This window comes from Mus caroli, unplaced genomic scaffold, assembly GCF_978045245.1.
Source record: "Mus caroli unplaced genomic scaffold, Mus_caroli_1 scaffold_10, whole genome shotgun sequence".
Classification (NCBI taxonomy): Eukaryota; Metazoa; Chordata; class Mammalia; order Rodentia; family Muridae; genus Mus; species Mus caroli.
In genome coordinates, this window is record NW_028227265.1 from 95,220,776 (window position 1) to 95,236,170 (window position 15,395).

At 40.7% G+C, this 15,395-nt stretch overlaps 1 protein-coding gene across 1 annotated transcript in view; it reads left to right on the plus strand.

Moving 5' to 3' along the window:
• Nucleotides 1-15,395, plus strand: part of Tnks (tankyrase) — a 141,223-nt gene that overhangs the window by 95,754 nt on the left and 30,074 nt on the right. The window contains exons 9-13 of the mRNA XM_021169245.3: nucleotides 2,900-3,021; nucleotides 4,337-4,428; nucleotides 4,767-4,845; nucleotides 10,502-10,673; nucleotides 14,613-14,692. Of these exons, the coding sequence (XP_021024904.1) occupies nucleotides 2,900-3,021; nucleotides 4,337-4,428; nucleotides 4,767-4,845; nucleotides 10,502-10,673; nucleotides 14,613-14,692 (545 nt within the window). The remainder of the gene's footprint in view (nucleotides 1-2,899; nucleotides 3,022-4,336; nucleotides 4,429-4,766; nucleotides 4,846-10,501; nucleotides 10,674-14,612; nucleotides 14,693-15,395) is intronic.

Here is a 15,395-nt window from a genome sequence, read left to right on the forward strand (position 1 = left end):
ACATATACTTAAGGAAACTGCAAGTAGGTTTAGATATACAGAAAGTTTATATAGCTAATACAGCATTCTCATCTGCAGCATATCTTGGTTCCTGTATTACTGACATTTTACACTAGCACTACACAGTTACCACCGTTAACCCAGTAGCGACACATTCCTGATGGAAGGCTTGGTTTCCTTGGGTTGGGCCTGAAGTCCCTTTTCTGTTTGGTTCTTGGGCATTAGGTGTATAGATAATGTGCATGTGGTTCTCCATGTGGGCACTGTAGATTACCTGACCTGTGCTCTGCCTTCAGCCTTATATGAGAGAGTCTAAGAATGAGAAAGCACGTGAGAAAAGCTTTATAAGTAATTCCTCGAGGAAAAGACTGCTCAAATGCTCAAGTGTGAGCCTAGATGGAACGGGGACACCGTTGTTCTACTGTCTTGGTAGAACCTCCTCCCATGTATCTTGTGTTGGATTATATAGTTTATTTTCTATGGATTCAAGCTCCTTAGAGACCTGTATGTTTGTAGGATGATGGCGACCTATGCTAACCCTGGGATCTTAGAGGCCTCTGCATCATGTCTCCATCTAACGCCTACCTACTGTTGTGCTTATGTGAGCTGTGTGTCCAGCAGCTTCAGAAGTACAGTAGTGTTTCGCATGTCCTTTCTTTAGTTTATAGTGGCTCACTCATGTGTATCTCAGGTCATCACTGTCCCTGTCCTCTGCTCTCAACCGTCTTAAAAATCAGTCCTATCAGAAGCCTTAACACTCTGTTTTATCAGGTTGTCTTAGTCTCTCGGAGACCTTAACGTTTACATAAATGTGTGTAGCTGTACACAGGGAGCAGTTCCTTAGCTGCTGTTAGCCTTCTCAATGGGGGTTTTAACATCAGCTTCTGCCCAGCGTCCCACGGAAGGATTTAAAGCTCTTCTCTAGCTGCAGCTTTCAGTGTCCTGATTACTGCTTTGTAGCTGGTATTCCATTTCACAAGGTTTTTGAAGAAAATTATATAGGAGGCTTGAGAAATGGTTCAGTGGTTAAGAGGGCTTGCTGTGCATTCACAAGGAACTGAATTTTGATCCCAGCCCTCAGCCATGCATGTTCTTTATGTGCCTGTAATGCCCAGGCTGGGAGGGAAGGAGACAGGACAGTCTCTGCAGCTTGCTGGCTGCCGGCCTAGTGGTGGGAAGGGCTTCAGGGAGGATCCCTACCTCAGAGGGTCAGGACACTTCATTTGGCCTCCATACATGCATAGGTACACACACACACACACACACACACACACACTCACACACACACACAATACAGGAAACAAAAATAATGCTACACTGTGCTGTTATTACATCTACATCATTCTGCATACTTATCCCCTTACTTGATTTTATTTATTATTTTATAAAGCCAAATAATGAGGTTTTAGAAAAACACACTTTTAGAAACGCACACTTTAAGATGTTTTATAAATATGAAATTATCAGGTTTTAGGGTTGTGTCATTTGTAGTTTTAACAACTTTTAAACTATACAATGTCTTTGAGGGTCTAAAAACAAACCTGTAGGCCTGGGGAGGTAGTCTAGCAGTTATTGCTTCTGGCTTATGCAGGCTACCTGGTTCCTAACACCCATGTGCTACTGTTCACAACAGTGGGGTTTGCTTGCCTTCGGCTTAAACGTCTCCCAGTTGTTCTCTCCAGCAAAGCCCTGTAGTTTGCTTGCTCCCACGTCTGAATACATCTGCCCCTTTGTAGCTGTCAGGATCCTGCTCTGTGTGTGTGCCTGCCCTGTAATTCCCTGATTTGATTAACCCCTGCGTGTAGCATTAAATCAAAACATCACATGTTGTCATTGGTGTTTACTCTTTGCCTCACCGTCTCAGTTACCCCTGTGTTTTGTTTCAGAAGTTTTAATATCTCATATTGAAAAATTGAACAGTTAAAAAAGTAAACAGAAATTGGGGTATAAGATAGCTTAGCCAGTTAAAGCACTCAGCACACAGACCTGATGGAGTGAGTCTGAGTCCTCAGACACTACTGTGGACAGAGAAGCCAACTCTGACCTCTACACATGATCCGAGGTGCACACACATATGTAGTCACACATTACACACACACACACACACTTGGCAAAATGTTAAATAAAAGTCATTAGAAATGGTTCATTTCCTAACCAATCACAACTTAGTGTGCAGAGACTGAGTTGAAAACAAGTATTTATGAAGAACCTACTCAGTGTCTCTGGGGCCGCTTTGTGTATAGAGAACTGTGTGGTGTGAGAGTGCAGAGTGCTCCAGGGTGTGTGATTAGCTGCTTTGCTTTTGATAAGCTGTTTCAGAAACTGTTTTATATGTGACTTGCCATCAACTGTGAGAGTATGGACGTCTTATTTCACAGTATTTATATTTCAAAACTTTCTCATAACCTATGCATGGATTCTTGGTTATCACTATTTTTTTAAAGATTTATTTATTTATTATTATATGTGAGTACACTGTAGCTGTCTTCAGACACTCCAGAAGAGGGAGTCAGATCTCATTACGGATGGTTGTGAGCCACCATGTGGTTGCTGGGATTTGAACTCCAGACCTTCGGAAGGGCAGTCAGGTGCTCTTACCCACTGAGCCATCTCTCCAGCCCTGTTATCACTATTTTATATTACTATTTTAACTCAAATAGATATGTGCGCAAAATTATAATTTCCACTTGTTTTTTTTCTGTTTTTGTGTATGTATTGGGTGTTTTTGAGACAGTCTTATACAAGCCAGTCTCAGGCTCTCTTTGTAGGTCAGTTTAGCCTCTACTCTGTAAGCGTCCTGCCTCAGCCTTCCAGGTACTGGGGCTTCAAGGGTGTACACCACACCTTCAGAGTTGGTATAACTTTCAAAACTACATGTCAACCATTGTTTCTTCGGCAGATGAATTTAAAGGCCATTCTTTACTCCAAGCCGCCAGAGAAGCAGACCTGGCCAAAGTTAAAAAAACGCTTGCTTTGGAAATCATTAACTTCAAGCAGCCACAGTCTCATGAAACTGCATTGGTAAGATGATTATCCATACGTCCCTTTGGCCCATAATAGTGGAGCAAGATTAAATAATTCTTTTCATTTCCAAAGCCTTGAAGCAGCACTGCTCTCTGAAATGCCAGCAATTTGCATTTTAATATTGGTTGCACTGGGTTTTAACTTGCGTTCAGTCATGGTTCTCTGTGGGTGAGGGACTAGATATTTGCTCAGCCGTGAGTTAGACTTGTTTTATCTTTGTGTTCACCCAAGCTTATTGTGACAAATTATTTTTGTGCTCAGTGCTTTTATTATAATGCAAAGTGTGATGTGATAGAATCTTATCTTTGAGCTGTGCTTACTAGATAAATATTGCATCTGTTTTCTGTAGAAAGTATGATGTCATAGATATTTGCATTATCCTTTGGAGTAATTGCATTCAGATAACAGATTATGCTCCTGTGAGGAAATGTTGAAACTGAACTTTGTGTCCCTGACTGTATAAATGACCTTTACAGCTGTCCTTCCCTCCTCCTCCTCTCAGGAAGATCACTGACTTTGGTCATTAAGCACATTAAGGCACAAACATGAGCTGGTTAGTGCCTGCCCCTAACGCTAGAACTTAAGCTATGTGCGCCTTATGCTACAGACTGTTAGATATGCTTCACTTAACTCTCTTAAACCTGCGCGCCTCAGAAAGGCCACTTAGCCCATTCTGCGGAAAACACTATTAAAAGATAAACCAAACTGAAACGGGCCAAGTGAAATTTCAAACCACCAAGCCCAGTTCAAATAACTTCAGTCTCCACAGAGCTAGGCCAGGAGTCCCCCGTCACAGAGTGCAATCCCCAGTCTCCACTGTAAGAAACTTGACCCTCTGCTTTGGGGTATTTATTTAGTTGTGAGTAGTTTTATTTTTCAACTGTTAATGCAGTCATTGATATAAAATGGAGCAAAACACAAAAGTTACATAAACAGGGGGACAAAATGTAAGGTTTCTAAGCATATCGGTTCCTTTACATCACTTCAGGGTTGCATGTTTTCACCACTGCCTAAGCAAACCTGCTTATCCTTGTGAGTTTGGTGCCTCTGTCAGTGAAGTAACGGAGAAACACTGGCAGATAGACCAGTGAAGGCTTGAGTAATGAAGTCTCTGTGCCTAGTTGAGAATATAATTTCACTTGCCTTGCACTTCCAGTGTGTGTAAGAAGAGTATTGACTCCAGAGTATAATGCTTCATCATGTCCTGGTGCACTTTGAGATGACAGTATCTAATAGCCACAGGGGCCGTTTCATTCGGGAGTTCATGTTTAGATAGAAGTTTGTCTTAAACGGGATTGTGTTTGATTTACAGCACTGTGCCGTGGCCTCCTTGCATCCCAAACGAAAGCAGGTGGCAGAGCTGTTACTGAGGAAGGGAGCCAATGTCAACGAAAAGAACAAGGAGTAAGTACAGCTTCGAAAGCTGGCCCTTCCTCCTCTTTCCTCTGTCCCTTACATGTAAGTCACACAACCCAGCATTGCCAACCCATGCCCACACCGTGAACCCCTTACTCCAACAAGCCCCATCCTGGTTTCCTGTCTTCTTGTTGCCATGTTTGCTTTGTCTTGGTGGTCCGTGCCTCATAGTTAAGTGGCCCGGATGAACGTGTACAGTAGTACATGACCACCCCACACTACCCCTCTAAAGAAAAGGAGCCTTCCTTCTGTCAGCAGCCAGCAGCCACCGAGAGTTGTTGCAGTAAAAGTCACAACATTCTCTCTCCCTTTTCTCCTTTCCATAGTTTCATGACCCCTCTGCATGTTGCAGCCGAAAGAGCTCATAATGATGTCATGGAAGTTCTGCATAAGCACGGAGCAAAGGTAAGCCGTCACTCAGCACAGGGCGGCCAGCTGCCCTCAGTCCTGGGTCCTCAGCACAGGGCGGCCAGCTGCCCTCAGTCCTGGGTCCCCAAGAACTCATCTTGGTCAGAAAGGGCAGTTAGTGTGTGGTTTTGTGTTTAAAGTCATAGGTTGTCCTTCGAAGTTGATTTAACTTTCTTTTCCCCTAGTAAAATTGTCTCTCTGTCCTTTCTTCTTAACTGAGGTTCCTTTATCTTAGATAACAGTAGTTTTTAGGTTAATAAACAAACAAAAGAGACTAACCAGCTTCATAATTTATAAACACTAAAGCACAATCCACTAACCTGCTTACAGAAAACTCCTGCTTTGTGTTTAGGTAGTGTTTGCAGGAACATAGGAAAGATGAAATTTGAGTATCAGATTTTCAGTAAACCACATTAAAAATAAAAATACAGCCAGGCAGTGGTGGCGCACATCATTATTCCCAGCACTCGGGAGGCAGAGGCAGGCGGATTTCTGAGTTCGAGGTCAGCCTGGTCTACAGAGTGAGTTCCAGGACAGCCAGGGCTACACAGAGAAACCCTGACTCAGAAAAAAGGGGAAAAAAAAGTAAAACTATTACTGTTTGTTAAACATAGTTAGTTAATAATATGTTTCTTTGATAGGCTCCACATGAGTCTCCTTAACTAATAATAGCTGTTGAACCAGGTATTACAACCAAGCAGTGACCTCAGATAACTCTTGCAAGACTAGAGATTTGGGAGGCTGGAGAGATGGTTTCTCTTCTGCAGTGCATCCGAGTTCATGGTTATTACCTGTGTTGAGCAGCTCCCAGCTGTCTGAAACTCCAGCTCCAAGAGGGAGGGCTCTGGCCTCCAGGGGGAACTTGCACCTCTGCACACATTCCCACACAGAAAGAAACTCATAACCTACACTGAGTTAAGAATAAAATCTTTAAAACAATTAGAATATTCTCTAATAGAGCTGAATGATATCTTCCAGCATCCCTTTCCTTCCTGACACCTGCATTTCCCCTTACATAAGCGTCAGATGGGTGTGTAGTGTTTTAGTATTGCACTACTTGACTTGATTATACTTTACAGATAAACAAGATTATGTATATTAAATGCTTTAAAAGGACATTTGGCATTAATTGAAATCAAGATAAGTTAAAATAAAGAGAGCCATTATACAGGTTTATCACCTACTTTGTAGCTACAACTATAGTGTTGTTATAAGCAACATGTTGTATCAGAAATAGTAAGCTAAGGGGGCTTTCTGCTACACTTGTGTGAATTATTGTTGCCCTAGGCTTGACTTTGCAAGTCACTTTTGACAATTACATTGTAATACTCATACAAACCATAATGTTCTTAATTCTTTAAAATGTGTATTATTACCTACAAGACATTTTTTCAGAAAAGTTCATTGAAAAATAAGCTTTTTGTTATAGTCTCTCTCAGTGGCATTGCGTAGATGCAAGGTTCTCAGTCCTTCCTGGTTGTTCCACGTGCATGATGTATTATTATTATTAGCATCTTAGTTCAGCAGTGGACTTCTGCAACTGGAAACAGTCTGCTAGTGACACAAATGACTTCTAGTGTAGCATGTCCTTCCTGGTCTTCCACTACAGCAAACAAGTTACTGATTCCTTTAAATACAAAGACAATATATAAGTTGTCATCAATAGATCTCAAATGCCACACCATGCTGAATGTAGTGACAACTGCCTTCAATCCTGGCACTCAGGAGGCAGAGGTAGGTAGATCTCTGCTGAGTCCAACCTAGTCTACATAGTAATCTATAGGCAAGCTAAAGCCAAATAAGGAGAGGAAGAAGGAAAAAAGGAAGGAACTAGAAGGGAGGGAGGAAGGGAGGGAGGGAGGGTGGGCAGTGGCTGCTATATCAATTCCCTATCACTCATTCCTGGATCCCAAGGCAGTGTGCCAGTCCCACAGGGTTGCTGCCTCCATTCTTCATACATTAGTAAAAACTTTTCTTGACTCCTAATGGGCCATGTTTTCCTTGCTTAGTATTTTCTTTCTGTGATTCTATTGGACTTTTAAATGGCCCATAGTTAACATTTGAGTCTAACAGCACTTTCTGAACATGTTCACATGATCAAATCCCTAACAAGCCACAAAAGGGAGGAAAAGTGTAATTTGCTCATGGTTCAGAGGTTTAGTCTATAGTGGAAGGAGAGTATGCTGAAGTAACCACATCGAGCCAAATAGGCCGCAGAGAGGAGCACTAACAGAAAGACACAGACAGAGGACACACCCCTAGTGACCTGCTTCTCCGGATACTATGATGGATACTCCGGATGGAACTATGGCCATCCACAGTTCTGTCTCCTAGTAGCCTCCAGATTCTGACTCTGTCAGTGGATTAGCACATTCATTTAAACTGAACACTTAGAGTCTGGTCATCTCTAGAAAAGCCCTCAGACATACCCACAAGTTTGCTTTTCTAATTATTAATTACTTAGTCCAATCAACTTTGCAATCACAGTTGTCCATCATGACCTCTAAATGTATAGCTTAAGAGTGTCTTAACTATGGTTAACATGTTGAGTATGTAACATAAAATCAAGCTTTTTCTTTTTTTAGTGGCAGTTTCACATTTTAATAAAAATAATCTGTTTAGCATTGAATGTTAAGTATTTGTAGTGGACCAGGGGGTTAAGACTTATGACTTGGTCTCAAACCATTTTAGGGGGCCCTGGGGCTTCAGGGAAAGAAGGAAGGCAGTGGCAGAACTGCACACTTTGTTTGGTGGGAGTTTTGTTGTTCATTTCTCTGTGGGTTAGAGTCTCCTATGTAGTCCTAGCAAGCTTAGAAACTGCCTTGCAAACAAGGCAGAGCTCAGACTTCCCCGAGAGGTTTGTGACATTGCTTTCTATAAAGAACAGTCCCTTCCTCACCGGTCCCTGTAGCAAGCCTGTTTACTATTCCCGTCTGTTACACATTAGTGCTCTAAGTGAGCTCTATAGACAGACTACCAACAAACGCTTATAAGCTCTTATTTATCTCCACTGAGTGAGTACTTTTCTCATCAGTAACTTTATTTACTTCAACCTGGCTGCTTGATAAAGTACTCCATAATCTTTAGTAGATGTTACTTAGACTTTGAGGGAAGGAGTCTAATCTCCATTCATAATTCAAAAATCTATATCTGTGAACTGAAATGATTCTGTACTACATTAGTAATACACTTACACTTTATGGATAGGAACGTTTTTAAGATACAGAAAGACAACCTAAAGGAATGAGTACATATCTCATATGCATAGAATGTATAATATAAAATTTCATTATGTGACCAACTTACCAATTTCTGTTATAAGTCATTGCTCATCAAATGGAACTTTTAAAACTTAAATCTTAATTCTTTTTACAAACTTATTCCACGAACCATTGAAACATTGTAAATTTTTATTCATTGTTAAAATACGAATTTCCCCCAAGTAAGTAATGGGGATGCGATTGGGCCATTTTCCACAGCACTCAGTTCTACCATAATTACTTACAGAAGGTACAGTGAGTTTGTCTTAGTTAGTTTTACTGCTGTGAACAGACACCATGACCAGTGCAACTCTTATAAAGGAAAATATTTACTTGGGGCTGGCTTGCAGGGTCAGTGGTTTAGTCCTTATCATCATGGCAGGAAGCATGGTGGCATTCAGGCAGACATGGTGCTACAGAAGGAGCTAAGAGGTCTGCATCTTGATGTGAAGCCAGCAGAAGGAGGTGATTTGTTGTACTGGGTGTGACTTGAGTATATGGGACCTCAAAGCCTGCCTCCACAGTGATATACTTCTTCCAACAAGGTCACACCCACTCCAACAAGGCCACACCTCCTAATAGTGCCATTCCCCACCAAGCATTCAAACACATGGGTCTATGGGGACCACTCCTTTTCAGACCACTACAGTGTTCTGCACATCTGCTTCAACACTGGAGGTGAAGCTGGCCAGTCCTCAATAAACAGGAAACCTTTACAATCCTCTTTGCCTGTTACATTTGTTTGCTAAAGGGCTGAGCTTTATTTAAAATCCTCGAGACATCCATTTGAAATCTTGGTTTGGTAAGATCAGTATTTTAGAAGAATAACTCGCAAACCATATTTACATGATTTAACAAACTAAATCGGAATTCATTGTTACGATTTCATTTTTACAGCTGTATAATTGAGTGTGCCTCATCTAATTTCCAGAGAAGTGTGAATAATTAGGATGTGTGCAGTTCTGGGTATTCTTCTAAAATGAAGTAACAGTCATACAAAAAGTAGTTTGCCATCTTGTGTTTTCCATTGAGAAATAAATACTTAAACAGTGCTTGTCTGTTATGTACAAAGTCATTTTTTTTTCTGCTGGAAAATATGATCAAATTAAATTGTGATGCCTTTCATGGTGAGTTTTGTGAAGGCCAATAATAATTTAAGTGAAGCCTTTTCTGAACAAGCAACACAGCTTTCCCAGTAACAAAGGACTGGAAAGAGACCAATTCTCTTCACTTCTGGCCTCTCATTGGTATGGGATTGTACTATCATTCCCTTATTAGGACCTTTCAAAATGGCACTCCGTAGTCTCACCATTAATTGGACTTGATGAAAAGTTATTGCCACAATGTAGGAAATGGTTAAGTGCTGGGTCAGCGCACATGCTCAGGATGGGGAGTTGTTGTTGAGGCCTCCAGAGATGAGGGAGGGAGGATTTAACAGGGTTTCCATGAAAGCAGCATGTACACTTTGATCCCTATGGAGTAGCTGGTGTTTGCGGGACCATTCTAAAATCCTAGGCTAGTTAGATTTGACCAAATTATGAACCCTGACCCAGAAGCGGAACATTTATTCAAAATAATTAACTAAGTTACTGTTTACCATATATATAACTTCAAGGTTTGAAAATGGCTCCTTGAATGTATAAGGGATTTCCCAGTCAAATGTATTTATAGTTAAGGCATCCATTACAGATGAGTATCCATGACCTGAAATAGGAAATTTGTAATGCTTCAAACCCCAAACCTTTGAATCATCAACATCATACAGACAGAAAATTGTACACCTGAACTCATGTAATACCACACAGTCACAGTCACAGAAAGATAGAGTCACTTCAGCTTATGAGTACAGTGGACATGTGGAACAAGTTGGTGTGTAGACCTGAGTCCTCTTTTCAAGGTGTTTGTTTCATTATTTAGTACAAATATTCCGATAGAGAAAAGAATTTGAAATCAGAAACACTCCTGATGAGGGATATTCATTCAGATTATAAGGCACTTCTTAAAATGCAAGTGTGATGAACTACTACACTTATAGTCTGCATGTCTATTCTGTTGTCTGAGCTTGATGAGAGCTATTCATTCTGAGGTATTTAGTGAGCATCTCCAGTGGAGAAGGCAGTGAGCACCAGGTGAGAATCCTGCCCTCTGATGACTTTTTTTATCTTTTCTTTTTTGAGTGGAATGACAGCATGCTGGTCAGTCAGGGAAATGAAGGCTATTTTGTGATTCCCCACCCCCACCCCCAAGGCTGTCACTGTTTCTATAGCACTAGTGAGCAAAAGCTAATCAATGATGTTTTCCAAAAAAGTTTCACAGTTGACTCTTATCCTGAGCATATTCGCTACAATGTGAAAGAATGCCCAGTTTCACATGGACATCCAATGAATTTTCAGATGAATGCACTGGATAGTCTTGGCCAGACTGCTTTGCACAGAGCTGCCTTAGCGGGCCACCTGCAGACCTGCCGCCTCCTGCTGAGTTATGGCTCTGATCCTTCCATCATCTCCCTGCAAGGCTTCACGGCAGCACAGATGGGGAATGAAGCAGTGCAGCAGATTCTGAGCGGTGAGTCACGTGGTCTACCTTCGCTCTCCTCACGCCCCCTCCCAGGAGAACAGACCCTGCCGCCTGTTCTGAGTAGCTGCTTGGCCGGAATGCTGCTTCTTCACACGTTTCCTTTCCTACATAGTCACCCCAACTCCGATTTCTGGTAGGATGAGGAGCTATCAGGAGGAGATCTGCACCATTTTTAAGTTAGGTGGCTTGTTGGAATTGAACACAAGCTAGAATTATGGGAGCTGTCCAATCTGTGAAACGGAGAAACGTTATGTTTCTAGAGTAATGACCTCTAATTGTTCTTACCTGTATAGTACTCTGGCATACTTGTCGTTCTTAACTATTCTGAAATTATCTTATATTTTCCTGGTTTAATTGTTAACTTTTGGTGAGTGTCACAGTGAATGCCCACTGTAGTGTAAGATACTTAGTTTGTTGACAGAGATCGGGCAGAAAACTGATAGTACACTAGACCCTGACATTCTTACTCCCAAGTTAGAAGTAACAGCCTTCTAAAAACTTTGGAATTAGACATGAAAGAATATCAATATAATTACTCTTCTTTCTCACCCCTCTGCCTTTGTTTGAACAGCCTTTGTTTGGGTTCCATTACTGTAGACAGATGGAAACTGAAAGAGTAACATAGAGACATCTATAGACTCGTAGTTAGAAACCTGGCTACTCTTTGCTCCCTGTAAACTGTATGCCCATAGTTTTCCCTTTTATAGCTGATATCTTATGATGCCCTCTACCCAGAAATAAAATTCTTAAGATTTTCTGATACATAACTATTCAAAAATCTACATAAGAAGTTCCTAAACATCTATATTAAACAATTGTGGTGTGATAACTTGGAGATGACGAACCTAGAAAACCACAATTGAGCCTACAAATTTTGGGGGCTGTCAGAAATGCATCGTGTTTAGAAGCACAGAATCTCTCAAAGTCCATGTTAGTTACAGGTGTGCCAGTGCTGTGTAAGGGACGCAGTCCCAAGAAATCATTTCATACCCTGAGCACTGGGTAGGGATTACTTTCCCTCCTCAGCTCATTCTTGCATGCCAGTCATCCTGCTTCAGTCTATGTTTGTTGACAGATGAGGAATGAAACTGATAGAAAATAGGCACTGACTCCCTAGCTCCCAAATTAGAATAACAGCCTCTGAAACCTCAGGAACCAGATGTGAAAGAACTGCAGTGTAGTTATTGTAGAAATGAGTACAATCCCGGCCCGGGGTTTCTACCCTGCCTTTGGTTACTGAGTTCCAGGATGAAAGACACACTCACAACCTTTATATTTACAATGAGCCCTAACCACCACAATAGCTGGGCAGCTGCCTACCCTCCTTGCTGTTGGAGTCTATTTTCTACTGATAACCCCAAGTTATTACTTACTATTTACTCTGTTTCGTCTGGCCTGCTCTTAGCTCCAGATCCTTCAGGGATCTCTCTTGATCCTTAACGCATGGCTGTTTCTCCTTCCTCCTCTCCTGCACCTTCTTCTACAGAGACAACTACTTCCTCCAGTAGTTTCAGTAGTTACTCTTCTTTCTCACTCTTGGCTTTTCCTCCAGTTTTCACTCTCAGAATGAGGCTAGGGTGTTAAGCTGGAGTGTTAAACCCCTGCCTTGAACAGAGCGGTGGAGCATCTGCTGCAGGAAGATAAGATACTGCTCCCTCACTAGAAAATAGCTCTTTCAAGAAATTGCAATCATTTTGTAAATTGAGATTTTTATAAAATATTCTTTTGTCCTTTTTTACTGGAAATGATTCACTACTGAATTTTATTTCTGAGTTATAACCATAAATAAGCATACAGCTACTGCATCAGTCTGTCACAATACTATGCATAAATTTAACAGTGGTTAACAAAATGTGGATGAGGTATCAAATAAATTGAACAGCTTGGATCCATTTAGTACCTTAAAGATGCCTTCTAGTAAACGCATCTCAGGTCCATGACTTCTGGGGATGAGATTGAATATTGAATCATAAGTAAAAAGTTCAGTTATTTTTATAATTCTACTCTAAAATTGATTTTGTGATGCATATCGTTAATTATAAATGCTTAATTCAGCAAATGGTAGGAATCAGTTTGCTATATTCATTGTTGATCTAGAAAGAGAATACAAATAATAGAGCTATCTGAGATACAGAGCCTTAAAAAAACATAGAAAATAGTTTTATTGGAATTACTCCATGGTTGGAAGAGGATACCGAGTGTTCTTTTATACATATTTCTACATTCTCATTTTACTTTTTAATCTTGAGGCAGAGTCTGACCAATTGCCTAAGTTAGTCTTGAACTCCTCTGTAACCTAGACAGGCCTTGGATCTGTAATATTTCTGCCTCATCTACTTTGGTACCAAGGATTTGCCTATCAAGTCCTGCTATATTATTTCTAAAATTAACTTTGTTCTAAACCCATTTTAGATTTATACATATGCAGAACTCCATAATCGCTATCATAATAAATCAGCATGTTTAACTTTCCTGCACGTAGTTCTTAGTAGCACTCTGCTATGTACACTGGATATTTTGCTTGACTAGAAAATGACTAAAGAGTCTTCCTGAGTTTTCTCTGTTGCTGGACTCTCTCATGGAGACATGGTACAGTGTGTTGCAGAACAGCCTCGCCTATAGGTGCAGTAGTACACATTCAGCATTAGACTGGAGACCAATGACCAGAAAGTCAGCGAGTACAGGCATCAGAGAGTTAGGGCTCAGCACATTGACTCTGATGTGAAGCAGCCCAAAAACCAACTTGGCAAATACTTGGATTATTGTTTTGTGAAAAGGAAATGTAAACAGGAGCAAGGATTCCAGCCCCCAGCCACTCCACTAACAAGTACAGTATAATACTTTCTTTAAAGAGAAAGAATTTTAAAATGGACTTCATGTTCGAGACAATCTTTTTTTCCTTTTTAGCTTTGGTATTTTATCTGATTTAATCTTAGTGTTTTATCTGCTAAGAATTATTAATATGATCAAACAGTTTGTCTTCTACAGAAGAGTTCTTAAACTCGTCTATAAAAGTCAACCCTTCTGAACAAAGCACTGTAGAAAAATAAAGTATTTCTTTTAAAATCTAAAGCCTTTTATGGCATCACTTGATCCTTCCCACTTGGACTGTGAACTCAGTGTCTCTGATCATAGTGTAATGTAATGTAATCTTAAACCTGAAAGAGACTTTGAGGAAAACCAGGTCTCACTCTTGGGAGGCATCAGGCTAGTAAGATGGCTCAGTGGTTAAAGGTGCTTGCGGAGCAAGCCTGACAACCTGAGGTCAGCTCCCAGGGCCATGGTGGAGAGAGACCTGGCTCCATCTGCATGCCATGGCACGTGTAATAATAAATACAAATAGCAAAAATCTGAAGTATCCTCCAAAGTCCACATGGGGCCCAAGCCTCTGGTCCTGATAGTCTGCCACACTCTCTTGTACTGCTATAAGTCCCTCCCGAAAGCCACATTTACGTGAGCATATTGAATCTCTTTTCTTTAAAAGATCAATTTTGAATAAAGTTTTGTTATATATCCATATTTGATTAATCAAAATACCTGACATGTAAGCATGTAACTGTAATAACCCAACTTACTATGTCACAGTTCACCTTGTTGTCTTCTCCCATACAAGGGCATTGCAAAGTCTGGAGCTATTTTTGGTCTCCTGGTTCCAGCTTTCCTTACTCTCCTATGAAACAGTCTTTAACCTGAGCATGTGATGACTAGAGTGGTAGGGTATAAAGTGTTCTCTATGTTATGATATATTTAAATTTGACTTAGATGAGCTATAAATTGAAGTATAAAGTAAAAAAGTACTTCTTAGGTAAGATGGAGGAAGGAGCCATTATATCACAGTAATGTCCGACCCATAATCTCTTTTCCCTCATTAAGCAGTCTTCCTTGCAGAACTTTCTCCAACAGTAGTGTCTCCCTCCTTTGATACAGAGAGCACTCCTATGCGCACTTCAGACGTGGACTATCGTCTCTTAGAGGCATCGAAAGCTGGTGACTTGGAAACTGTGAAGGTAAGTCAGTGCCTTCACTGCGGCTGCCTACCTCACTTGAATGGATCTAAACAAAGGGACTCACAGTAGAACAATGGGCAGGGTAATCTACACATAGAAGAGTGAGTGCTACCAAGATTTCTCCCAGTACGTCCTTATAGCACCTAACCCATAAAATAAAATAAGATAGACACATACATTTTTATTACATATAATGGCATGAACTATACTCTGTATGTGCAATGGTGCATATGTAAAGTCAAAGGAATCAGTTCTCTCCTTCCACCATGGGCAACCTGTGAATTGAATTCAAGCTGCCGGGCTTGGCCGAAAGTACCTTTACTCTCATGAGCCATCTTACTGGCCAGAAAACAAATTTTAATTTCATATATTTGTGTGCAAGTAGGCAAAAATGTGCTTTCAAGTTGCTAAACAATGCATTCACATTAAGAGAAAATTTTATTTTTGACAGTGGAGTGTAAGTGTCTAAAGAAGGCATACAAATTGAGAATTAGGTCTGGTATATTTTTTCTCAAAAGCTAAGAAATAGAAGTTAGCTGGGTGTGTTAGCTCATGCCTTTCATCCCTTCGGAAAGCCGAGCCATGAGGATCCTTGTGCATTCTGAGATAGCCTGTACTATAAGAGTGGTGCTCTCTCCTTCCCTTCCTCTCTGCTTCTGTTTAAAGTATTTTAAAATTTGAGAAACAGGATATAAAATTGTTC